At 37.4% G+C, this 26,864-nt stretch overlaps 2 protein-coding genes across 3 annotated transcripts in view; one reads left to right on the top strand and one right to left on the bottom strand.

Annotated features, from left to right (window-relative positions):
- Nucleotides 1–3,707, bottom strand: part of LOC134670199 (G protein-coupled receptor kinase 1) — an 87,840-nt gene extending 84,133 nt beyond the window's left edge. Inside the window, exon 1 of one of the 2 annotated variants that reach the window (XM_063527905.1) lies at nt 3,219–3,707. In XM_063527905.1, coding sequence (XP_063383975.1) covers nt 3,219–3,331 — 113 coding nt within the window. In that variant the 5' untranslated portion in view covers nt 3,332–3,707. The remainder of the gene's footprint in view (nt 1–3,218) is intronic. The other variant, XM_063527906.1, reaches the window with a different exon arrangement.
- Nucleotides 3,708–4,683: 976 nt separating this feature from the next.
- LOC134670163 (ATP-binding cassette sub-family B member 6) lies at nt 4,684–26,589 on the top strand. The gene is made up of 19 exons (XM_063527854.1): nt 4,684–4,808; nt 5,254–5,406; nt 8,475–8,619; nt 10,532–10,731; nt 11,596–11,743; nt 13,341–13,512; nt 14,297–14,463; nt 15,015–15,252; nt 15,755–15,930; nt 16,635–16,704; nt 17,359–17,494; nt 18,420–18,627; nt 21,947–22,125; nt 22,547–22,661; nt 22,759–22,899; nt 23,311–23,432; nt 24,355–25,446; nt 25,659–25,729; nt 25,877–26,589. Exons 2-17 carry the CDS (start codon nt 5,258–5,260, stop codon nt 24,518–24,520), a joined length of 2,532 nt encoding a protein of 843 aa, XP_063383924.1. The 5' UTR covers nt 4,684–4,808; nt 5,254–5,257; the 3' UTR covers nt 24,521–25,446; nt 25,659–25,729; nt 25,877–26,589.
- The last annotated feature ends 275 nt before the right edge of the window (nt 26,590–26,864 follow it).

Here is a 26,864-nt window from a genome sequence, read left to right as displayed (position 1 = left end):
TGAAACTAAATATCATAACAGAAGTGCTATCAAAGAGAGATAAGTATGTTTGTATTATCTTTGTGTACTAACCAAACAAGACCAGTGCTAAAACATTCATTGTTCTACCTATAGGCTAAAAGTTGGTATAGTGCCTACAGCCTTTTTTCAATGTTGTCAGTGGCATCATAAATAGAAATGGGTTTATAAAAGAATAATTAGTGTCACCTATAATATAAAAATAATGTTTCGGCCAAAGGTTTGGTTCCAGCCAAAAAACTGCTGAATGACCGCACTGAAATTGTCTGGCCGAATCTTTCGATGTTGGCAGGTTTTGGCATAAAAATCATGATTTGGCTGAAACTAGAGCAAAACTGAACCTTTGGTTTTGGTTTTGGAAAAGTACATAAAAAAAAGTTGATTTAAAAAAGCTGAGAGTTACTACAGTAGTCTCCAATATTGAACAACCAAGGCTTTTTATAATTGACACTATTCAACATATAATTATGATAGGTACTCCGATCGATATGGCAATGAAAACAATCTTTATTTTCATTAAAATAACAAATTGGTAAATAAGTTTCATGTTCCATTTCTTTATAAACAACAATCTGTACAACAACTCTTTCAAATTTAGAATTAATTGCATTTTAAAAGTTTTTTCAATAATTTCACTTAATTAAAGGTTTGTATGTATAAGTTTTGTATGTATAACTAGGCAAACAAGTGTCCTTCAATAAAAAACAAAATGAAGAAGAAGTCGACAGAAGAATAAACAACACATGGAGAAAATACTGGTCACAAAAAGAAGTACTTAAAGGCGACTACCATCCAAAGTTAAAAAAGATAATAATGGACACTTGCATACTACCTTGTCTGACATATGGTTGTCAAACATGGACATACACAAATACAATAAAAAATAAAATTTCCACATGTCAGCATGCCATGGAAAGGAGTATGTTGAAGTTAAGACGAATACATAAAGTCAGAAATGAAGAGATCAGGAAAAGAACTAAACTTGTGGATGCCCTAAAACAAACACTGCGTCTAAAATGGCAATGGGCTGGTCATGTGTCAAGATATACAGACAAAAGATGGACTAAGACTGTGACTGAATGGACAGGACCACCTGGAAAAAGACATCAAGGAAGGCCACAGAAGCGCTGGTCAGACGACATAGTTCAAATAGTTGGAAAAACAGGAATAAATTGGATGAAATTAGCTACAGATAGAGAACAATGGAAGGGACTCGAGGAGGCTTTTACCCAATAGGGATCAGTGAAAAGAATTAACAAATAATACAACAACATATAAACAAACATTATATTCGCTGAAATAAATAAAGCTGTAATAATAATAATAATAAGCCCGCAGGGCAGCTTGTGGCGAGCTGTTGGGGAGTAACGACCCCACGGACCCGAGTGCTCCCGAGAGTCGGTCAGGGTCTCCGTCTCCGGCGTGTCTTCGTCGGTCGGAGTGGACCCCAAGGGGACCCGCAGGACTCTCAGCTCTGGCTTGCCTTCATTGGCCGTCCAGAGAGGAGCCGTTAGAGCTATATGCTCCAGGGGTGGAAGTGAAAGATGCATAAGACGCGAGTTGGCACAGTGGCTGTTAACAGCCACTGGGTAGAAAGCGGCGCACACCTCTCGACACCCCTGAGCCGCTCACACCGATGTTGCTGATGTTGCTCCTGGTCGTCTTCGCGACGGCAGTTTCAGGGGCCCATCTAGTCAGCGGCAAGTCACCACCTGCCTCGATAACGTGTTTTAGCATTGTTATGGCAGGTGTCCGGACTTCTCTACAATAGCCCAGTCTCATTGTCCATCCAAACTTCAATCCATAGACCGGTATACTATTCACTTTTTCTGCAATAGTCCCAATGCCTGCTGCGACCGGTTCATGGGTGTTTATTGTTGCGCCTGTGAATGGGTTCCAGCAGGCGTTCTACATGACATTAAAGCTCTCCAAGGGGCCTCTACGTGTTGGATCTATATCCCCACGCAAGCCTATCAAAAGACCGGGATTTGTAGGCCCGTGAATTCCAAAATGGAGAAACAAATATAATAATAATAATGTATAAGTTTATAGGTCTCATTCTCATGTTATGGAAAATAAGATTCACTTATTAGTCCGAGCAGTGTATGTATTATGTATAGTTGAACACATACTTTTTTTTACCACCCAGGTACTACCTCTAATGGACCCGGGTATGTCCTTACTACATCCAAGACCACCGGTGGACAGGCAGCAGCATCCCTCAAATTCGGTATACTCGACTGCGATCGCCAACCCACCAAGCCAAGTGTGGCGATTATGGCATTCACCCCCCCATAAGGGGGAGGCCTATGTTCAGCAGTGGACGTCTTATGGCTGAGATTATGACTACCTCTAATATACTAAGTAATATGGGTTAACTCAGGGGTCACTTTCTCACTAGACATCCAGCACCAGGCCCTCACTGCATTTTCCGGGACTTGAATATAAAAATGTTATTCTTTGCATGCGCCAAATTGGCCAGCTTGTGGACCGTAGTTCATTGAACCCTGGTTAAAGACAGAAATTTTAAACTGATCTGTGTTAATGTTAGTTTTGGAAACCTAGAAAGCTAAAATTCTAGTTTGTATCCATAACTTGCAACTCACAGGGCTTGGTTTACTGAACATGTAATTAAATACTAGTCTGGAGTTAAATTAAATTGTTATATTCATCAGTTCAATTGGTTTTTTTTTTATATAATTTAACTACTTTATAATTCCTATCTTCAAATAACTGACTAAACTTTTTCACAAAAATTTACTATCTTGATCATACCACTTTCTCACTAATTTTCAATGATTCATCACATCATTTCACAGAAAAGTAATGTCTTGCCTTGCTGGTATGCATTGTATGAATCCTGATTGCCAATAAAATATTAGGTAATGATAGTAAACAACTATAGTCGTAATAATAACTATTTGGCTATAGTAAATATTGTTTATCAATTTTGGTCTACATACATTTTCTACTAATAGAGCTTTCTAATAAGATAGTTAACTTTATATTATGAAGCTTATTGGAATCCTATCGTAGGATTTTTATACCATAGATTCAACAATGTGTCTTGGTTCAAAATAGAGTTACAATCCAAACGTATTTTTTGTAAACAATGATCCAGATGATAGACGTACAGCTACAACATGTAAACATACACCCTTCCGCTTCACCCAGTCAAGGAAACAGAAACGAACTTTTACCTTGGGTCTGGTAAAACTATTTTTTTACTAGCTCGTGCTGCAGGAGTGCATTTCGACTTTTCCATAGCCATCAAGTAGCTGACGTCGGCCAGCACTGCTTCGAGGTCCGCCATTTTGAGAGTAGATTTATCGCCTTCACTAGAGAAAAACTAAACAACACTTCACAACACAAACACTGCCTGAATTACTCGCGTACCCAACGACAGTCATAACCTTCCACACATGACCACTGAACAGTCTTTCATTAAAACATTTGTTGATGAATGGTGACACATGCTGATCATTTACATTTTCGTTATTTATTCCACAAATCGACACAATAGCCAACACTGTCGTGTATACATCAAATGTTCTGTATTATTTGTGTTACACATTCGCGGTTTTCAAGCCTATTCCTGACAGAAAACCACAATCGCGATCGCGACAATTAATAAATTCGCCATCACCCACCCGTCATCTCACAACTGACACGCACGGTACCATCATTACCATCGTAATCATTCGGTCGAGAATCGCCCATTGCAATAATTTCATTCATTCGTTCAATAATCAGTTCTCATTCGGTCAGGTTTTAAGCCAGTTTTACACCATCTGGCTGAAGAAATTTGTAGTGTTGCTTAAAACTTATTAATTTATCGGATCACATGTAGAATTGGTTAATTTATGAAACCGACAGTATGATTTAAACTGAAACGCTACGGTCAACATAAACGCATAGTTAAAACTTAAAAGCATGGCATGTCGTTGAAAATGTAACAAATAAAATCTTAAATTGTTATAGTCTAAAATATACTCTTTCACCTACTTACCATTTTTTTTTAAGTTCTAGTTTTTTTTTTCAAGTTATATTATTAGTAGTCGTGGAATCCGGTGGAATAGTGATGAACATGCTTAATAACCATTGAATTTTCTATAGCTTTTCTAACAGAGGCTCAAATAGAACACACCCCATTAAAAAAAACTGCTGTCAGCTGACATTGACAGTGTCATATTGATTGCCCAACAGTGTTGCCAACTTGGCATAATTGATGCCAGATCTGGCATATTTTCACTTGCTTTGGCACCAAAACTTTCCATTTAGCATCTGGCATATTTTTTAGCATAATTTAGTCTAAGCCAAGTTTGCACCAACTTGGTAGCAACAATATGCGCTATCGCCTTATGTGGTTCACATTTTCATATCAAAAGTCAAAATTCGACTTTTGTGGACGGATGGACGTCGACGGACTATATAAAGTTGGTCAAGCAGATCCTGTCAGTAGAAAAAGGCGGCAAGTTTGAAAAATGTATGTGTTTTAAGTATCTAATTTCAAGTTGATATTTTAGCATTTTTTTTAGCATATTTCAAAAAACTTTGGCAAAATTTTGGCATAATCTAGACATTAATCTAGCATTTTTTCAAAATCCGAGTTGGCAACACTGATTGCCAAGCATATAGCAGATTGACATTGTCAAATGTCACTAATAATTTCAATTCGATTTTTAGTTTCGTTCGTATTGAATGCGTAATGAAATCGTGATTAAGTATTTTTTTACACACGCGCTTTAGGAAAAGATTCGCGCTGTTGACCCGGCTTGTCAAATATTATTGTAAGTATTACGTTGGGACTTTCTTACAATAACATTGGTTTTATGTTGTCCGGCACGAAGCTTGTCTCTTTATTTATTAACAAAATATTTAACCAAAATCTGTTTCATATTTAACGTAATAAAGTATTAGAAGCTGAGAGTTCATTTACATTAATCTGCTTAAGGTTAAACGCAATCTGCTATTGCACCTACCATATTTTAATAGTAGGAAAAATATAGCAAAATTTTAAAATACTAGGATAACATGATTAGGAAACCACGTTTTTCTTTAGTTTTATATTACTAAACACGTGCAAGAGCAAATGTTCTTTATTAATGACCAAAAATTATTACAATATCCTATCGAGTAAAACTTAAACATCCTGAAATTCCCAAAATAGTTTTGACATGAATACTAGTAATAAAATAACATTGACTCGTCACTATATTTTTTTATTTATTTCAGAAACATGATGGACTACTGCCCTCCAAATGTTACTTTGGGGGAAATATGGGTGGACCATGGAATTTCCCAATGTTTTATGGAAACTGCTTCTGCAGTGTTCATTGGTGGATTTCTACTTGTTTTCGGCTTAATACAAATCATTATGTATAAAAGGTAAGTTTTGTTTGAAATAATTAATAAAGCTAATTAATCTTCTGAGTAACTTGGTGACAGGGCATGCTTGATTAATTCAAGTTTGAATAACAATTATTTGACAAGAAATGATTTGAAATCATAAATTATTTATCTGCGGTTGAAATGGTGAAGGAAATATGGCTGAATTTAATTTGTTTTGAAAATGATTAAAACGAAATAAATGCAACTCTGTTCCAATGCAAAATGGTTTACATTACATTGAAGTATTTAGTTGTAAAGGTAGGACCATGAACCTTTAGCGGTTAGATGAAAAAGTTGCTTGAAAAAGTTTTTACAAAATTAATATGAGCAACGCTGAACCAGCGCCTTTTCTGTGCCATGAGACATGGCTTAATATAGTAATAGTTAAGTTTTTGGTAATTAAGTTGTTTTGCATGTTCTTATCTTGTACTTTTCAATGCCATGTATGTTGTGGGTATGAGTAAAGAAATTATCTATCTATCTAAGCTAAATGCTGATTAGGGAATGCAAATTGGTTATAACCGTAACCGAAATATTTGGTTATAACCGAATATTTTGACAAAATTTCATAACTGAATATTGGAAACTCGAATAACCAGTTACGGTTATTTTCAGTTATTTATTTATGACTTAGATTGTATGTTTTTATCATCTAATGGCTACAAAATCCTGCCTTGTTTGGCTGTGACGCCTGTAACTATAATTTTTGTCATTCATGAACTTTAATAACTAAAATATACCAAATTTACTTCTCTTATTTTTATTGAATATTGGTGTGTTTTATTAAAAAACGAAAACTTTTACTCACATTCCCTAATACTGTAGGTACTAAAATAAAGATTTTTGTATTTTTTTAATTACTTCATTGTAAATTTATAATTTTCTTCGAAAATAACCGTGACCGATTATAACCGATATTCGGTTATTTATTGGGCATAACCGTAATCGAAACCAGTTATGAAGTTTGGCCGGTTATTGCATTCCCTAATGCTGATAGAGAAATCAGTGAATATAGAGTGACAAATTACTATATTAAATAGTTCTTTAAATGATGATGCACTATTAGTGCTTTATACTACAATACATTAATTAAATTGACACAATTAAATAACAATTATTACTGATCCACTTGTCCTAACAAGGCATTCACTAACATATTATAATAGCCTATTATAATAAACTGTAGTATGATTGTGTGAAATAGAACTTATCAAACATTATCATGTCTTATAATTGCATACTATTTATACATAGCTGAATAATTATCTGACGGACCATACATACAGTTATCTCCTACTGAATGAAGATGTTATGTCATACATCAGTTTATATATAGTCAAGATGTTTATACTATATGATAAGATATATTTACTTTTAACAAGTCACGTAGGAAGATTTATCTTTTGCAATCAATAACCCTACACAGATAAAATCTAAACAAACACAGAAGTTCAACATTCAGTTAATGGTCAACTGAAAATTCGTAAAACGTAAACCTTATTCCAAAGACGTAAGGTCCTTTGAGGGTCACTTAAGAGGGTGCTAACGCAAAAGTGTAGTTTATATTAGAGTCGGACTCGCCCACCGAGGGTTCCGTACTTTTTAGTATTTGTTGTTATAAAATTTCAACTGTCTAGCTACCACGGTTCGTGAGAAACAGCCTGGTGACAGACGGACGGATGGACAGCGGAGTCTTAGTAGTAGGGTCCCGTTTTACCCTTCGGGTACGGGACCCTAAAAACGACTATACTTGGGAATTTAGGGTGCATGATTGCACAGATTATTGAGTGCCTAATTGCAGAGTTTGCCGAATCTGTTTCAAATGAAAAGTTATCATTCAACCACACATTTAATTGACAATTGTTAAACCTTATAAGCAAGAACGATTATTGGGCAGTTGAGTGTTGCTTTTAGTAGAGTCGATGTCAAAGATATGTTTACATTTTTCGCCTTATTACAAAGGAGTAAGGTGCAAAAGTGTACACTCGCACTCAGATTTTTTAAAGGCGTGTGTACAGATTACATTTACGATCCGATTTCTTATCTCAGTGACGTGTAAAATTGATATACCGGTTCAAGTTCATGCGCTATCAATATTTTTCGCATAATCGTCATTACAGCATTCCAGTTTATATCAAAGGAAATGAATATATGTATATCTAATTTATGAATTATCTGATAAAGGTGATAGAAGAAGATTTGTCTTTTTTAGAGTTCCATACCCAACAGGGACCTTGTTACTAAGACTCCACTGTCCGTCTGTCTGTCACCAGGCTGTATTTATCTCATGAACCGTGATAGCTAGACAGTTGAAATTTTCACAGATAATGTAGGTATTTTTGTCGCCGCTATAACAATAAATATTAAAAAGTGCGGAACCCTCGGTGGGCGAGTCCGACTCGCACTTGTCCGGTTTATATTTATGAATATCATCATAGGCAGCGGGCGCGGAATTTTTGAATGCTCTACGTAAAAAGAAGCTTTAGGTTTTCGTCAGTAGTTAACATTGGAAGATGGTACTAAACCGCCATTTTTAACAAACAAAAGCGATTGCTTGATGTCTAAATAAATAAACATATCATATCATAAGTACTTCTGCCCGTGACGCATCAATTACGTAAGTATTTCACTATTTCTAACAATACGAGGGGCGTTTTGCGCACATAATAGATTCGATTTCATACCTACACCTCTACTTTATTATGTATGTATGACTAGTTGTTTAAAGGATAGGCTCTCAAGTATTTAATTTTAGTTCAGATTTTACGCTAAGATAATGACATGCGACTATCTTAAACTCTCGGATTCCACTTCGGCTTGTACAGGGCTTACAATAATTATTTGTTTTACAAGGAGGCAAAGTTTTTGTTTAACCGCTCGTGTTAATATTGATACCCAAGCAAGCGAAATATTCCAAAATTGAAAATATGGAATCTTGAGCGTTGCGAGGGTTTCAAAGCACAAGGGTTAAACAAAATTTGCCCCCGAGTGAAACACAAAATTATTCACCACACTAACCGGCTCAGGTAGTTCCTAAAACATAAAATGTATGTATTTATTTTCAGATATGCGACGGAGGTTATGGACGTACGATCCTCGCGACTATTTTGTGTACAGATACTTTTTACGCTATTTGTGCCGGTGTTAGCGGTGGCGAGGTTCCTATTACAAGCGTTCGTGTTCAAAGGAGGGCAGATATATGGATATATGGTAAGATACAAATAAATAAACATCACTCAAATAAAATATTACATTACTACAGGGAAATAGAGAACTGCCGACCGAAAGCGAAGGCATTATCTTAACACAAGGCCCACAAGTACTATGGTAACTGTAATGCCTTTCTCCTAAAATGTGTGGAAATATAGCCAAAAATCAATAATAATCCAAACTTTTAATGTACGTTGTACGTTGCACAAGACGTTCGGGCAAGGTTACTTTGTTGACCTAGGCCGGGAATGTTGTATGGAAATCTATTGCCGGCGCGCTTGGCTTGCACGAAGCCCGTGTAACACGATGCTTCGTGACCTATTATTTCGAACTTAATGACAATATTTCCCCGCATGTTTAATAAACTATTTATTATTCAACTTTAGTCAATCCATTCGCGTCAGCTCTAGACAGCACCGTAAATGGCGTAAATACCTATTATAATAATGGCGCAAATAAACTGCGTCGTTTTTAGGTCCCTCACGTCGGTGACACAAAATAGATAAGTACAGAAGTCAATCACATGTATGTACTTTACTTTTCATACCTACGCTCGGCGGTCGCTCTAGGGTTGCGATTGTTGCGAACTATGACTTATGCACAAAAACTATCGTGGTAGTGGCACTCGTATCTATCATATCGTATCTAGTATTTAGTTGTTTGATTTATTGTTGAGGATGAAACGGGAAGAATGGAAATATAAATTAATAATAACATGAATAACTCAAATAGGTATTTTAATTTTAATGTCATTGTTATATTACAAATTTGCCACAGAAAATATCTTGCGATGATTCCGAGATTGGCGAAATACACGATTATTATATTTTTAAGTGTAATAAATTCGCATTCTCATGTACAATGCGTATGCGAATTTATTAAATTCGCATACGCATTCTCTCTGAAACCACTGGTAGCTTAAAAAACGACAATTCACCGTTTAATGTTGAATTTAAACAACCGTCCACTGTACAGTTATAATAACTTTTTGTTTTGTTTCTCCATTATTGCACAAAAAAGTTCACAGACGCGTGTCTCAAGCGGATGGCACTCGCGCTCGCACTGGTCCCAACTGGTCCGAGATATCGTGTCCGTGAGCAGTGTCTATGTGTGCGTTGCTCGAGCGCGCTTTGTATGTAGGTTGATTTCTGTACCTATCTGTTTTGTGTCGGTGAGCCTAGGTGCGTGCGTAGTAACCGTAAAATTATTATAATGATGACTAAGTAAATAATAACTATTTTCATACATTCATGATCATTATAATCTGAAATCTTGGTGTTAAAAGTATAGGTACCTATACATTACTTATTAGCCGCTATTTTCCTTTCCCGTTAATACCTACTTAAGTTCCCGTCTACTGAATAAAATAATTAACTTTAGGTAGGTACCGATCTTGCCAAATTAATGTGTTTAGAGGAAATACGATTAAGGCGATAATTTACTGGAAATTCTATATTATTATTCTATTTATTAACTCCATACCCAAACAAGAATTTCAATTAAAAAAAATGTAGGTAGGTAATGTTACGCCGGCGTTTTGAATACAAAAAGCAAAATTTCTCTTAACCCTTCGTATGCAATGCGGGTTATAGGTACTAAAATCGTCGGATCAATTCAAACCTCGGCCATGCCGTATAGAGCAAAATAAATGCAATGGTACTGAAAAATGCGAGCAGAATCCTAAACACGCGTAGACGAAAGGTGCCGTAACATGGACTGTTATAGATCATAGTTTCCTTGTACTGTACCTATTTACTGTTAACCTCTAGCCGCCTAGAGACCTATAAAAAGGTCTCCTGTTCCATTCTAATTTGAACTATGTGTTGACAAAATAAAATTTAATTTTGCTTGGCAAGGTTTGACGTATGGGCGGCTAGAGGTTAATTCTAATTTGTGACACCATCCTTTCCAGATTCTAGCAATGGTAATAACGATAGTGATGTTCCCACTATCAGCATACCTGGCTGTGTTGGAAAGGCGGTTCCTTTTGCCATCCGTCCCGCCGCGGGGTCATGGGTTTGTGCTTCTGGTCTTCTGGGCGCTGATCTTTGTGTCTGAGAATCTGTCCTTCCTCAATTTGAATAAGGAGGGGTGGTGGTGGCATTTGAAAAAGTAAGTTGTGTTCTCTTTCTAAGATTTTAAGAGTCTTTTATACTACTAGCGACCCACCCGGCTTCGCACGGGTAAACCTTAACAAATTATACACAAACCTTCCTCAAGAATCACTCTATTGATAGGTGAAATCCGCATGAAAATCCGTTCAGTACTTTTTGAGTTTATCGCGAATATACAAACACACAAACAGACAGACGCGGCGGGGGACTTTGTTTTATAAGGTGTGGTGATGGATTATATGGCTTAAACAATATTGAAAAACAATATAGCTAGTTTTGCCAAGCCGACCGGCCCCAGTTTCATGAAATGGTTAATTCTACAGTCTGGCTGTCGTAGCCAGTCTTTAAAATTAATATGCACTATATATGACACTTTTAAGAAACTTAATTCATAACGTTGAGATTAGGTGACCAAATGTGAACATATTTACGATTGTATTTTTGTAACATTTGGATGAGAAGACTTAAAGTTTGAGAGTAATTATAAACGAGTGTCAATATTATAAAACACGAGAAAAATACGCCATGCGCGTAACACGAATAATAATTTGCTGTTCCGCACACGTATTGAAAGTCGTATGTGGTCCTTAAAAAGAAGCACATTCAAAGCATATACGCATTGTAATATCCAGACATCGTAAATTTTATAGTATTTTCGGTGCAGCGGAGTGGTGTTAACGGAATTGGTATAAACGATTTCAACCCTAATGATTAATTAGCATTATTACAGTAATAACCTTAATCTACCATTTCAGTTAGAATTATCTATACCATTTCCGTTAACACCACTCCGCAAAAATGCTATAAAATTTACTGTTTCCATTTTTTTTGTATACTGTCTGGTAATATTTGTTCGTTTCAGTCTGCAAGACCGTTTGGAGATGTCTCTGTTCGTGGGCCGATACGTGTCATGCATGATCATGTTTATTCTTGGAATGAAGGCGCCCGGTATCATGCACCAGTTTGAGCACCTGGCTGAAGACGACCAGCGAAGGCTCATCCCGCCTAGGGTAAGTTTAAGTTGGCTTTAGTTAGACTGAGTACTTACTGTAATAATTAGGTTACCTTGATACCTTGAAATATTAGGGAGAGTTTCCACTGGGTTCAAGTTTTCTAGATGCCAATAATTACCTATATCCATCAGTAGCGGCGCGTCAAACATATCCATAGGCAAGCCGGGGCTAATTTGGCTTACATATTTCCTTTACAACAATGCTCAAACGTCCAAAAACAGGCAAGCCGGAGGGAATCGGCTTTTATGGATGCGCCGCTACTGATATCCATATAAGTTTTGCCGAATCGTCGCAGCAGTGCAAGTAATAGGGCAGGAGTTCTCAAAGTGCCGTAGGTATGCGAAAGCGTTCGCGACAAACGACAAGTATCTATAACCACACTTTCTTTTGATTAAGATTTTGAAGTTTGAGAAATCCTGTAATAGGGCTAGTTGCCTTCAAGAGTGTCTTGCATTTTTATACGGCTGGACACTGCGTTAAGGGGCCCACAGATTACCAGTTCGCCAGACGATACCAGCCTGTAGTTGTTTGGAGCTGTCATTTTTTACGTTTTAATGACAGGCTGCTATCGTCCGGCGAACTGGTAATTAGTGGACCCTTTTATACTCTTGTTCACAATCACAACCTGCACAAGAGTGCACAGTGTGCAAGAGCCATTATGTAGGTATAATATTACCTACATGAGAAATGCAACGAGTTTTCTAGTCCATTTGTGAACTTTATAGAAAAAGTTGATTGATGTTATTATGTCAACTGTCAGTTTATTTTATTTAGTTTACGTTTTAGGTTAAGATGTCATGTCCATATCAAAATCACATTAAAGTATTATCAGGAGATTCCAAAAAAGATGTTAATCAGGTTATTTATTGTTTCCCCCATGTTGCTTTATGAGATATATTTAAAATTTGGAAAAATAAGGTGAGTAAACAGTCTGAGAAACCAATACAGCTTCCTAATTTACGATACAAATCTAACAGATTTTTTTGTAATATTTTTTGTGGTACTAACTAAGATGTATGTATATTTCCAGACTGTTTACTGAAACGATAAGAAATGGGCATGGAACATTTTTACTACACTTCTCCACCTGTGAGATATTTTTTATAACACTTTTTTTAAATTCATATTTTTATTTTCTGCCCACTGAAGCTCCTTTCGTGTAAATTTCATATATAGACTCACCTTAAAACATATGAAATGGGCTAAACTCAGAAAAAGCTTTTAATAGGAGTTATTATAGATCGTTTTTTTTAGCATTAGAAATAGACTACGTGATCTTGACGTGTCTTTTAATTGAAAAAACGCTTTTTATTTTTAATAATCAGTAAGACAGTAACTATTACTTATAAAAGCAAAAGAATGTAAATAATCGTATATGATTCATAATTGTTACATATTTGCCGTGCCTTATTTTTCAAAAGTGTTTTTCAATAAAAAGACACGTCAAGATTTCTTACCTTTTTTCTGATGCTTAAAAAACGAACTATAAGTGTGTAAATTCGCCGACAGTTCTGCAGTTTGGCGAAATTTCAATTAAGCCTGTAAAATTTGTTTATTGTGTATGTTAGAAATAAATTAAAAAAATATATTTCAGGTCGAGAACCAGTCCACATTCCGCAATGTATTCAGCAAGCTTCGCACTCTCATGCCGTACTTGTGGCCGAAGAAGAGTTGTCTGTTGCAATTTAATGTGCTCATCTGCATCCTTCTGCTCATCTCTGGCCGTGTGATCAATCTATTTGTGCCTATTTACAGTAAATATATAGGTGAGTACAATGAGTACGCTTTTATTACTGTTTACTGTACAGGCTGCTACAGAGAGGAATGATGTGACCTTCGTGTGTCATTCAGCTACCAGTTAATTTCTTTTGTTATTTTCTTTGCTGAATATTACACTATCATATTACTAATTTAGCTCAAATCTAAATCACAAAAGTAAAACCGTCTATCGAGTCGAGGTATCCAAATTTGGCTTACACATACATACCTGTAGCTACTTAAAACTTCATTTCATGACAACGATGTCGTGGAAAATTGTCCATTTGAAATTGTCATTACATTAGATTGTGACATTCCACCTAGCAAATGCTGTACTATGATGATTTATAGAAAAAGGAATGCCTGGTTCGTGTACTGTTCGAATGGAAAAACTACGTTAGATACGTACGTACGTACGGATTCGTAACGAATATTCGAAAGAAAAACCAAAGTTACCGACATAGCTCAAAGAATTAGCAAGCTGAAGTGGCAGTAGGCTGGCCATATCTCACGGAGAACCGACAACCGCTGGGGTAAACGTGTTCTTGAGTGGAGACCGCGACTCGGCAAACGTAGTGTAGGAAGCCCTCCGACCAGGTGGGATGACGATCTGCAAAAGACTGCAGGCAGATGCTGGATGCGGCAAGCTGAAGACAGGGCGCTTTGGCGCTCTTTAGGGGAGCTAGGGCTATGTCCAGCAGTGGACTAATATAGCCTGATGATGATGATAATGATGTGTTTGTGCCTGTTGTTTGTAAAAATCTTAAATTAAGTTTTGTCAATTTTTTGCAGTGGATAGTATATCAATACCGCCGATTCTATTCCGATGGGACCTAGTGCTTATCTACGTGTTCTTCAAGTTCCTGCAAGGCGGTGGCACGGGCGGTATGGGCTTCATCAATAACCTCAGGACGTTCTTGTGGATTCGGGTGCAACAGTACACCACTAGGGAGTTACAGGTGATTATAACATTTTTAATTATGGATGGTAAATATGTATGTAGGTAGATAATATATATATGTATGTATATGACATCGTACGATTGTGCATCCGTTACATTTAATTTAGGGTAGGGTAACGTATCTTCCTACCGTCAGTTTCTAATTTAAGTAGCGAGATTGTAAACTGACGAGTTTTTACAATTTTACGGTGATATGGTTTTTTTTTTCTTGGCACCCCACTAGTGGTTGGCACTTTCAATCTTATTTTAAGGCAGTAGTGATAACTTTCGTAAAAAGATGCTAAGAATTAATACATTTCAGTGCAAACTACTGAGTAGTTTATCCTACTATTTGCCATTTGTAGGTAGTTATTACGAGACTCGAGCGCTGTAAACGGTTATTGATAAAACATTTTTACACCATTTTACAATGATGTAAGGTCAGAAATAATACCTTAGTCGTGTTGAATCTCTCACTATGCTCGGACTTCAACAATCACTATCACTACCCACTCCCTTTATAACGGCCTACATATATGCCATAATATTATACCTTGTTTTTTTTTTCAGTTGGAATTATTCAGGCATCTTCACAGCCTACCTCTCCGCTGGCACTTATCCCGAAAGACCGGCGAAGTACTGCGAGTCATGGACCGAGGCACAGATTCCATAGACAATCTTCTATCCTACATATTGTTCCAAATCACACCGACCATTGTGGATATAGTCATAGCTATCGTGTATTTTGTCACGATATTTAATGCCTGGTTCGGACTTATCGTGTTTGTGACGATGGGGCTTTACATATGTAAGTAACTGTACCATAGACTAAAAGCATTTATACACCATTTTACCGAGACGAGACTGAGTGAAATAGCAAGACACGTTCGTACTTTTCCGTGAAAATACAATGGAAAATACTGTCCTACATCTGTAATTAGTTTTGGCTGTCGTGTATTTTGTGGCAATGTGTTTTATGCCTTGTTTGGACTCATCGTGTTCGTAACCACGACAATTTACAAGGTCGTAACTAACAAAACCTCGTATCTGTTAATAAAGTAGTTTTGTGTATCTTTCGTGGTCACCGGTCCGTTAATTTTATCAACCAGAGTTACCGCATGATATACGGAGCCGCAGAGCGCCATCTTTTAGACACATTCACGGAATCAAAAGAGTACATTTCTATCTTCTTCTTGATCGGGACACTCTTGACAGAGCGGTCGTGGTCATCATTGGAAGTCTCCCTTTGTGACACGTTTGACATTTCTATCTATCACTTATCAAATCACACAATAACAATCTGTTTTCAGTTGCAACAATCTGGGTAACGGAATGGCGGACAAAGTACCAACGTCGCATGAATCTCGCCGACAACGAACAAAAGGCCAAATCGGTGGATTCTCTACTCAATTACGAAACTGTCAAGTACTATGGCGCCGAGTCGTATGAAGTTATGAGCTATCGGGACGCTATTCTTAATTATCAGGTCAGTAACTAATGGGCAAGCTAACAGAAGGGGCAAGATGGTTTTTTAAACATCCTGGGCCATGTTGCATAATAAACTACAACTAATATTACAAGCGGAACTCCTTTTCTAATTTCATTTATTAGAAAAGGAGTTCCGCTTGTAATATTAATTGTAGTTTATTATGCAACACGGCCCTGAAGGGCAAGATTGAGGAGAAAAGACACAGAGGAAGGCCCAAGCTCACATATCTCAGCCAAATAATAGAGTTTCTGTCGTGTTGTACGAGGGAGTTAAAAGGCTGGCCCAGCAAAAAGAAGAGTGGCGATTACTCCACCGACATGAGCATAGCTCTTAAATATTGTTGATGAATTGTGGGTCTTGCGATTTACTTAGAGAGAGGCGAATGTAATGAATAGCCGAGTCCGAGAGCGAGCGAGGCGACGCGCGCGGGGCACGGCTACACTGGCCGTTTTGTATGCGACGAAATTGCCTCGCGCGTATGTTCGCTATGTGTGGACTCGGCTATTGAAATTACACATAGGTGAAATAGTATAATGAAAAATTATTAAAATTCCAAATTTAATATTGCGCTCTCAGTTTGATGTCCTGACATGTCGTGTTGTTGTATGCGTGACCTCTCTATAGTGTGATATCAACAACACATACATATAGCTTACGACTTGACAATATATTTAAAATGTTTCTTTTTACTTTTATTTCAGAAAGAAGAATTCAGGAATTTATTGACATTGAACATCTTGAATACGGTGCAAAATATCATCATTAGTGGAGGTATTAGATCGTATATTTTATACATTAATAATACGAACCACTGCTTTTATCCTATGTAGACAGGAATTTTTAGTCAAAATTGTGATTAAAGTTATCTTGAATTTTAACCTTTTTCTAATCATAGTACGATTCTCGACCACATACGCACTAATACAATTTTAACTTTAGCATTACGATTTAAGGTTCAAATTAGATTGGACTTTCGAGAAATGTGGCTTTTCTTCAAATGAATCATCAAAGCTGGATTAATTGGAATATATTTGGATTTTTAGGGAAAACCTTGTAAATTGGTGCTGCCTGGAAAAGGGTTAAGATAGAAAAATCGATTCAACTTTAATAGTTTTGAAGTAGGAGATAAGTTACCCTGTGAATCCAATACACTGTATCTGCAGTTGCAGTGTATAAAGTTACAGTGTATTGGATTCACGGGATACCATCGCCCTCACTGACTGTACATCGGTGGACCTGGACCTTATGCCTTTTGTAATAAGGTCCATCGATCTACGGTGGCGTTCAAAAGTGCATGGATAGATGTCGACCGTAATGCCTTAATATTACGGTTGAAACATGTTCATGCACTTTTTAACGCCAGTGTACTGTTAAGACTGTTGCTGTATGTACACTACCTCTAATATTACTACTTGTATTATCCAGGTCTGTTAACGGGGTCCCTGCTTTGTATATCCATGGTGGTCAACACTAAAGTGCTGACGGTCGGTGACTACGTGCTCTTCGCTTCTTATATCATTCAGCTGTATATACCGCTCAACTGGTTCGGGACTTATTACAGGTAAGCATAGACTAGGAATCCTCTAGACGGAGTTTAAAGTAATTATTTCAAATATGCTGCCAAAAATACAAAAATACTGGGGTGCAGGGGACGAGGTGAGCGAGTCCCGTGGCGTGATTGGTCCGTTCAAAGACACGGACGTCACACAAAGACACTTTGACTTGAAAATGGAGTAAAACTACCGTATTTGTGGCAGAGGTGGTAGCGCTACTATGCTTAGTCTGGAGGATGTCTTGTCTGTGCTGGTAAGCCTAGCCGTAACAACAGCGTAGTTAAGACAAAATCCAATGTGTTGATGTTAAGGGAATACATATCCTCCTAAGGCCCAGCCATACAAATGAAAAATGCAATATTTGCTACAGAAATTTGAACCCACAATGTAGGATATAGAGTTGATTTTGCGTTGTTCAAAATCTGAACGAGACAAAGGAAAAGCAACTCTGTTCCAATCGAATATGATTTAAATTTCATTGAACTGAATAAGTACTATAGGTGGGACCTTGGGTCTTAGGAGGATATACCTACTCAAACACAACCAACTTGTCAGTAGAAAATGGCGCGAATTTCAAATTATCTATTGGAGACCAACCCTACATTATACATTATGATTAAAAGAAACAGTCCAACGGACTCCAGATTTGATGGGCACCCCAGCGTTTTTCATAGTTTTGATGTGCAGCATGTGTAGGCAAGTTACGTTGAAGTAAAATTAGTGCTTGAGCGAAGCTGGTTACGTACGAGTATGTGACCGAGGCCAGTTACGGAGAAGTAAAAATAAGCTTCGATCAAAACCAGTTTTCCAAACTCCGGTTACGTACGTGTTCGAAGGGGTCCAGATATTCTCGTCGTCCGGTCGCATTCCTCAACCGATTCTCGTGAAAAATTTTGAGCAGGTTCAAGAATTAAATATATTTGTTGATTGCAGAGCAATCCAAAAGAACTTCGTCGACATGGAGAACATGTTCGACCTGCTTCGAGTGGATTCAGACGTCGTGGACGCGCCCGGCGCTCCTGAGCTACTAGTTCGGCGGGGCGGCGTCGAGTTTAAACATGTTTCGTTTGGATACGGGCCCGAGAGGCTTGTGTTGAAGAATGTTACGTTCAAGGTGGCTCCAGGAAGCACTGTGGCTTTGGTAAGTCAGATTTTACTCCAAAGAACATCGTAGACATGGAGAAAGACGAGACGAGACTAAGCTACTTGTATGCCGCGGTGGAATCAAGGTTCTACATTGTCCAATTCGTCTGAGAGGTTTATTCTGAATAATGTTACGTTTGAAATGGCTGATGACAAAACTGAGGTCTTGGTAAGTCAGTCTTTTTGGTATGTATCCACTTTTAGGAGTGAAAAGTTTTCGTTGCGTTTTGTGTTCTGTACCGATATTTGAGCTTCAGAGAAATGAATAATTAGGCACCATGTATTATTCAATTCAATTCAATTCAAATAATTTATTTCGGAATAATTTATGTCCATAGTTGTTAGTAACAAAAAATAACTTAGAGCTAGCTTTAGTACAATTAATTAATACACACATAACTATTATCACAGACAAAACACAATCATACATAACCTAGTGAGCAATGCAAACGGTTCCAGAGCTCCTGGAAGCGCCCCTGCCATCTCTCTACAATGGTGTTCAGTATGCTGTTTGGGCTGCCACTCGACCTCTTCACTAAGTATGCCACTCTTTTGCGCAAAATAGCGGCGAAGCTGTCCGTGTGAGAATCAGTAAGGGTCATTCCATGTGATTTCAACAAATTTGAATTAAAAAGTGTGCCGCATGATTTTTGATTTGCATAAAAAAAATTGAGGATATATTTCATGGTGGCAGAAGTGCTGAACCACCACCAGTTTTTTTTTTATATTTTAATTTCCAAGTTTTGCCCATTCGAAGTTAGCAGTGGGGTCAAATTCTTGCTTGTACAAAATCAGACCTAACTTTTTTTCTATAAAAGGTAACGAAATAATTATTACTTTTTTTGATTACGTAAGAAATGTGGATATTATACTGTATGACATAATTTATCTGAATTAACTACAAAAAAAATGGTGACCACCCGAAGTGTACACCTAATTGGTCAATTATTGCAATTTTAAAATGGTTCTTGTGCCAACCCTGGTGCGTATCAAATATTACTTTTTTCTGAAATATAATGTACTTGCCGTGTTCATCTTGTAAAATAAATATAATTGTGTTAGATCAATTACTTCTAATAGAAAATTGTAAGTGAAAATTGAGAAACTCGAAAAATGCTCGTGTTTGACTCTAAAAAAATCCATGTGGAAGAGAAAATAAAAATTTGATTGTAGTCAGAAAATATAGCTGATAATTTCGTTAGTTAGATTTAGAAAAAAAAGTTTTGTTATTTTGCCTATTTTTTGAAATATGATTTTTTTAACTGCTCGTCTCATACATTTTCGCTCTTGTTGTATTTATGCAGATTAAAATACATATGACCTTAAACTTATAAATATGAATGAATTCGATGGAAAAATATATATAAAATCCAGACGATTGAAATTTACTTTATATATTTATACAAAAAAAATCATTTGCAAACCTTTTACTTCAAAATTTTCTGAAGTTGAATAACGTCTCACTTTTAATTCATTTTGAGAAATGGGAACGAAGCTATGATAAGAACGTGTATTTTTTATGGTCCTTATATTTTTAAATCGCTCTGATAGATATACCTCAGCTTCTTCGACATCTGATTTTGAGACGAAAAAGAACTTGGTCCCATGAATTTGAACAGTCAACTATTAATAACACAAGCACTTACTACAAAGAGTTTGCACCACTTCATTATCTCCTAGATAAATACGATTTCCTATAGAACTTCGATAAGGATTATTGGGCCGTTTACTTATGTTCGTAAATTAGCCATGTAACATGCAAATAAAGCTTGTTAACAAGTCAGGAGGCGTCGGTTATTCACTACACGGCTAAATTAAGAAACATTCGCAAGTGATTCACAATCCTTGTCAGGTAACAGTGCATTGTCGAATTTCTACCCTCATTAAATTTAGAAATGAAATTATTGCCATGTCAAAAAAAATATTTGAACATAAAAAACGTAAATAATATCCGTATGACCAATTACCGTCCCATTTTTATTAATTTATAATATAAAACATTTTGTATCGATAGTTGTAAAAAGTAGCATGTTAAAAAAATCATATTTCAAAAAATAGGCAAAATAACAAAACTTTTTTTTCTAAATCTAATTAACGAAGATATCAGCTATATTTGCTGACTAAAATCAAATTTTTATTTTATCTTCCACATGGATTTTTTTAGAGTCAAACACGAGCATTTTTCGAATTTCTCAATTTTCACTTATATTTTTCTATTAGAAGTAATTGATCTAACACAATTATATTAATTTTACAAGATGAACACGGCAAGTACTTTATATTTCAGAAAAAAGTAATATTTGATATGCACCAGGGTTGGCACAAGAACCAATTTAAAATTGCAATAATTGACCAATTAGGTATACACTTCGGGTGGTCACCATTTTTTTTGTAGTTAATTCAGATAAATTTTGTCATACAGTATAATATCCACATTTCTTACCTAATCAAAAAAAGTAATAATTATTTCGTTACCTTTTATAGAAAAAAAGTTAGGTCTGATTTTGTACAAGTTGGAATTTAACCCCACTGTTAACTTCGAATGGGCAAAACTTGGAAATTAAAAGATAAAAAAAAAACTGGTGGTGGATCAGCACTTCTGCCACCATGAAGTATATCCTCAATTTTTTTTATTCAAATCAAAAATCATGCGGCACACTCGATTTGTTGAAATCACCTGGAATGACCCGTAAACATCTGCGATGCACTACAAAATCGCGGCAACCCCAACAGCATCCTAAAACCATTGTTTTGTACTGGACTCTAAGGGCCCTGAGCGCCTTCTGCGTGTAGTTAACCCACAGGCTGCAGGTGTAAAAGGTCTGACAATATGCTTTAAAGAGCGTCACTTTAACATTCTTAGAACATTATGAAATGGAACAGCTTTTTTAAAGTTATAAGTATTATTCTGCAGTGACTGTACATGGTCCGATTGCCTTCAATCTATACTCTAACCGCCCCACGGATCTCCGAATTCGCGTCCTGGGAATCAGAATAAATGGCAGTAATTTAAAAGCTCTTTCCCACTGACGTCCAATTTTTTACGATACGGTTTTCTGCAGGATACCGTTTTAGTAGTATATGTGCTAATATAGTAACGTTCACACGAGCATTCTGTTTGCGGGATTCTGCACGCATACTACAGAAAACTGGATCCTACAGAAAAACCGTAACCGCAAAAAACTGGACGTCAGTGGGCAAGAGCTCTAAAGTCCCTTGGTCAATTAGATTGCGCACTGATATTGACGAATGTAGCAAATTTATAGTGTAAGTAATTTTCAACTTGAAAGAAAGAAATCTAAATCTAATCCTTTCAGGTTGGCCCCAGCGGCGCCGGCAAATCGACAGTGATGCGCCTCCTGTTCCGTTTCTACGACGTGAACGAGGGCGCCGTGCTCGTGGACGGGCAGGACGTGCGAACGGTGACGCAGGCCTCGCTGCGCGCCAACATCGGCGTGGTGCCGCAGGACACGGTGCTGTTCAACAACACGGTCCGGTTAGTACAGACTGCAGTCACCACACGGGATTGTTATGCCATTTAGGGTTGCGCGTTGGAGGGTCTGCCATCTTGTAGCCTGAATTGGAATCATATGTGCACATGTACATTGCCAAAGCAAGTGCTACCATAGATGGTAGGTAGGTAGAACGGTAGACCGTTCTCGTCGGTACGTGTCCTTGTGCTTAGTAGGTTCTACCATCTTGTGGGCTACATCGGAAGCATAAACGACACGTTTACGCCTCGCGCCACATCTGACGGCTCCTATACTGCCCCCTAAAGTTCATGCACATAGTGACATAAGACTTTTCCCAGAGTGACACAACATTGCCACTATAATAACATTGCCACTTTATATAGCGCTATTGCATATTATTTTATAGCGCTGTCGCATGATGAGCACATTATATTATTTTTTCAGGTACAACATCCAGTACGGGAACCTGAAAGCTCCGTCGGCAGATGTCATCTCGGCAGCCAAGAACGCTGATATCCACGATAGGATACTCACGTTCCCAGATGCATATGATACGCAGGTAAATTGAATCTCCATACTCGCTACATAAAGGGATCGTACCATACTGGTGGGATACTCCAGACTTGGAAACTTAAATCCTATTATTTGACCCTCAGGTTGGAGAGAGAGGTCTGAGACTAAGTGGAGGAGAAAAGCAGAGGATAGCTATAGCTAGAACAATCCTGAAAGATCCTGCAATCGTCCTGCTAGACGAGGCCACGTCCGCACTGGATACCAATACTGAAAGGAATATTCAGGTAGGTAAACCGAGCCATTACATATATGTGACGTCCCACGGGTAAAGGTACCTTATGGCGAATGGCACTTACGCTATTATTATCACCGCTCCAATACTATTGCAGTGTTATGCAACGTAAGCGCCAGCCGACATAATGTACCTTTTTCCTTGGAACGTCACATATTATGATATGATTGTTATGTTTACTTGATCAATCAATGTTGTTAAGGTAACACCATTAATACATTCAATAAAACTACCGACTCTCGGGTCGGCATTATGCTGAGGCGAGCCCATTTCGTGGTAAACAATATGTTTATACATATATTTAAAGCTTATAATGCTACTTCTGTATGTTTGTATGTTAGTATATCTCGAAATATGTAAATGACTTATGTTTTATGATTCAATAATACTGATGATGTTACAGGCGGCTCTAGCGCGTGTCTGCGCCAACAGAACGACGCTCATCATCGCCCACAGATTATCCACCATCATCCACGCGGACGAGATCCTAGTCCTCAAGGAGGGAGAAATCATAGAGAGAGGAAAGTGAGTATTAACGCCGAATACTCTATTTTTTCTTCATGCGCCTGAAAGGGGTATAAGCGCTAAATCTGGATTCAGTAATTATTTTCTATAACAAGTTGTATTTTTCCGCAAAGATACACAGGACATTTTTGTGTAGAATTTAATAAGCTTTAATGTTGCCTTACACCATATTTTCATAGAGGTCGTAGATTTAGAGTAAAACGCAAATTTCTCCAGAATGGTACATATTTTCCAAGATGGCTGCGATTCCTCGGGGTCCCCAAATGTCAAATAGTGTGGAGATGGAAAAGAGACCTTTAATTAACATACATACCAAATTTTAGGACTCTTCTAGAGATTTCGAGGTTAGACCTAATCCGATTGTGCTAATATTATCAAGAGTGAAGAAGTAACGGAGTGACCTAGTCCCAGATGAGACTGTGGCAATTTCATTCCGAAAAATCAAATGTAAAAAAGTCTTATCTTATCTTGATGAGAGAGATGCACCGGATATTCGGTTACTATCCGGTATCCGGCCATTATGTTAATATCCGGCCGGATACAAAATAGTGACGTACTATCCGGCCGGATACCGGATAGTAACATTGCTTGATTTCGGAGTAAACAAAATTGGATTTAAGAAACAGTCCTGTCATAATCGTACTCATTATTATTTTAAAACAATTTAATCATTCCACAAACTTGCACACGCACTATTTCGAACCTAGAAATGAGTCTGCGCTAACGTTCACTACGAAACAGGCCAAAATCTGCACAATGCGCACCTGAAAAACCGAAATGTAGGTATAGTTCGGCCGAATATTCGGCCGGCCAGATACCGAATATTCGGCCGATGGGCAGGCCGAATATCCGGTATCCGGACAAACAACTATCCGTTGCATCTCTAATTTTGATCCAGTTAACTTATAAATTTCTTTCACAGCCACGAAGCCCTCTTAGCACAAGGCGGCGTCTACGCCTCCATGTGGCAGGACCAGCTCGAGAACCGAAACACGAACGGCAACGGCGTCGAAGAAGAGAGCAATAACAACGACCAGAGGCCGCAGCTCCCGCCAAATGGCTTTGGACACGGCCATGGACATTTATAGATGAGTAACACTTGACTGATCAATGATAGGTCTTATGTCCATGCAGTAAAGGTTATAAATGGTCAGTCATTTGTGTCGATGTATGTTGATGAAAAAGTGGAGCTAATCTATGAGATGTAAAAATATCCTTAGTTTGTGTGAAATTGTGTTCTCTCATTTGTCAGTAAGCTATCGAGCTTCTGTTTCTCTCGAAAAACGGGTTGCTTATAAGTTGGTGATAAAATTTGTGCCGTCGTCGATAACTTAAGGCTCCGTCACACAGGCGCGTTTTGCGGGCGGCGCGTGAGCAGGGCGCCCCGCTTTTACATATAAAACGCTCACGCCCCGCCGGGAAAACGCGCCTGTGTGACGGAACCTTTAGGTTTGTGAATTGTGTTTCGAAAAAGTCGAAGGATATTTTTCAGCATTGATTATGACCGAGTAGGTACCTATAATAAACAATGTCAACATTTTCTTAGTCAACTTTACAGAAGGGAAGGTTCTAGGCTCAGTGTTGGCCCATATGATCAAATACAGTAACAGTTTTTATTTAAGATTTAAATTACCTAAATTCGTAACGAACGAAAATAAAATGTAATAATACATTTCTAATATTGGAGTTGCTTTATCAGTAGATAAGCAGGAAAATTTTTATTTTATGATAATTTAATTGCTAAATGATTTTATTTCTCAAAACCATACATATACTTTTAGGATGTTAATAGTATACTTTATTGGCATGGTCCAACGCAAGTAATATTTGTATATTTGGTACGTTAGAGATAATACCTACATACTAACAACAATTACGCTAACATTATCGGGCGGTGGTGGTGATATTCTATGCCAATCAATGAAGTTCCATTATCTTGCAAATTAGCTCAATTAGCTAATATGTAGGGAGAACTATTTTCAGACTAGACTTCGTTGATTGGTCTACACCAGCGGTCGGCAACCTGCGGCCCGCGGGCCGCATGCGGCTCGTGAACCTGTTACTTGCGGCCCGAGTGCCGCCTTGGCTATTTTGTATGTAATAGTGACAAACGACAATGTCTCATAAAGTCATAAATATTAACAAAGTATGGCCCGCGTCACCTCCGTTAACTACTATGTGGCCCTTGGCTGCTAAAAGGTTACCGACCGCTGGTCTACAGGTTAGCTGTAAAGTATAAGTCAAGAAATAAAATTTAAGGAATGTACTGAGTGAATTTGGTCTTTTGTATCGAGTTTGTAATGGCTCCTCTACACGATGGGCCAGCGCCGGCCACTCCAAGGGACGCAGCCATGCGGTAGAATGAGATAGCAATATCACTTGCTCCCTCTAACGCATAAATGCGTCCCTTGGAGTGACCGGCGTTGGCCCATCGTGTATAGGAGCCATAATAGATACAAGACGCGTTTCGTCAACTTGTGATAGTTTAGTGTAATAGACAATTCTTATGATTCAATTATGACAAACAAGCCTGTTTTAAAATCCCATTCTCATATGAAATTTTTGTTTTAACACATTTAAATTACATTCTAGTTAAGTTATTATCGCTGTTATAGTGCAAAATCATAAACAATGTCTAAAGAGGAATTCAGATTTCGCGCTTCACGTTAGTACCTGGTGCCTGATTTTTTACGGATAATATAACATTCAATGGATTTTGTTAAAATAATATTTATATTTTATTTTCTATTTGGGACACAAACTAGGCTATTAAAAAAAAAAAAAAAGAAAATTTTCTATTTACATAGAACAACGAGACATTATACCCATTGGATTTACCAAAGACGAATCGTCTCAAATACTTAAAATCAATTTTTGTACAATTTTTCAAATGTGGTTATGGTGGATATGTTCTATACTGAGGTCAGTATAAAACATATCTGTATAGAAAGATGCACACCTACCTACTTCTGTCCCTCGCTGGCCGAATGTTCATCATGGATCTTATTATAATATACAGTAAATGGGAAGTGAGATAAATTGCTAATAATGTAGGTATCGAATAATGTTTATTGTGCCTAGTATTATTACCTACAATTAAAATGTTATGCGAAATTGTAAGTTCGGTGTGATTAAATGTTTTCTTTTGTTTTTATTATTCATCGTCTTCTTATTTTTGTCCGAAGGCCTCACATTCAAACTGGATGTTTCATTTGGCTAGACTGATGTGCCATTGGAAATTTTCCATAATTGCGTAATTTCCGCAAGAATAAGTAATTATGGAATAAGTAATTTCGAGAAATTCCCGTAATTTCGTGTGGAAATAAAAAAAATCTTTGTGCAATTTTTGAGAATTCTCCAAATATTTTGGTGACATGCGCCGCGAATAATAAAATGAATATTATATTCGAATGTCGCTCCGATTATGATAGC

Source organism: Cydia fagiglandana, chromosome 13 (assembly GCF_963556715.1).
Source record: "Cydia fagiglandana chromosome 13, ilCydFagi1.1, whole genome shotgun sequence".
NCBI lineage: Eukaryota > Metazoa > Arthropoda > Insecta > Lepidoptera > Tortricidae > Cydia > Cydia fagiglandana.
This window is presented reverse-complemented; position numbering and strand designations above follow the sequence as displayed.

Excerpts from the sequence above, each read along its gene's own strand:
- LOC134670163 (XM_063527854.1), top strand. The coding sequence starts at position 5,258 with ATGATGGACTACTGCCCTCCAAATGTTACTTTGGGGGAAATATGGGTG. Across the intron at positions 17,495-18,419 it reads TGGTTCGGGACTTATTACAG|AGCAATCCAAAAGAACTTCG; the intron begins GTAAGCATAGAC and ends TGTTGATTGCAG. Across the intron at positions 22,126-22,546 it reads CTGTTCAACAACACGGTCCG|GTACAACATCCAGTACGGGA; the intron begins GTTAGTACAGAC and ends TTATTTTTTCAG.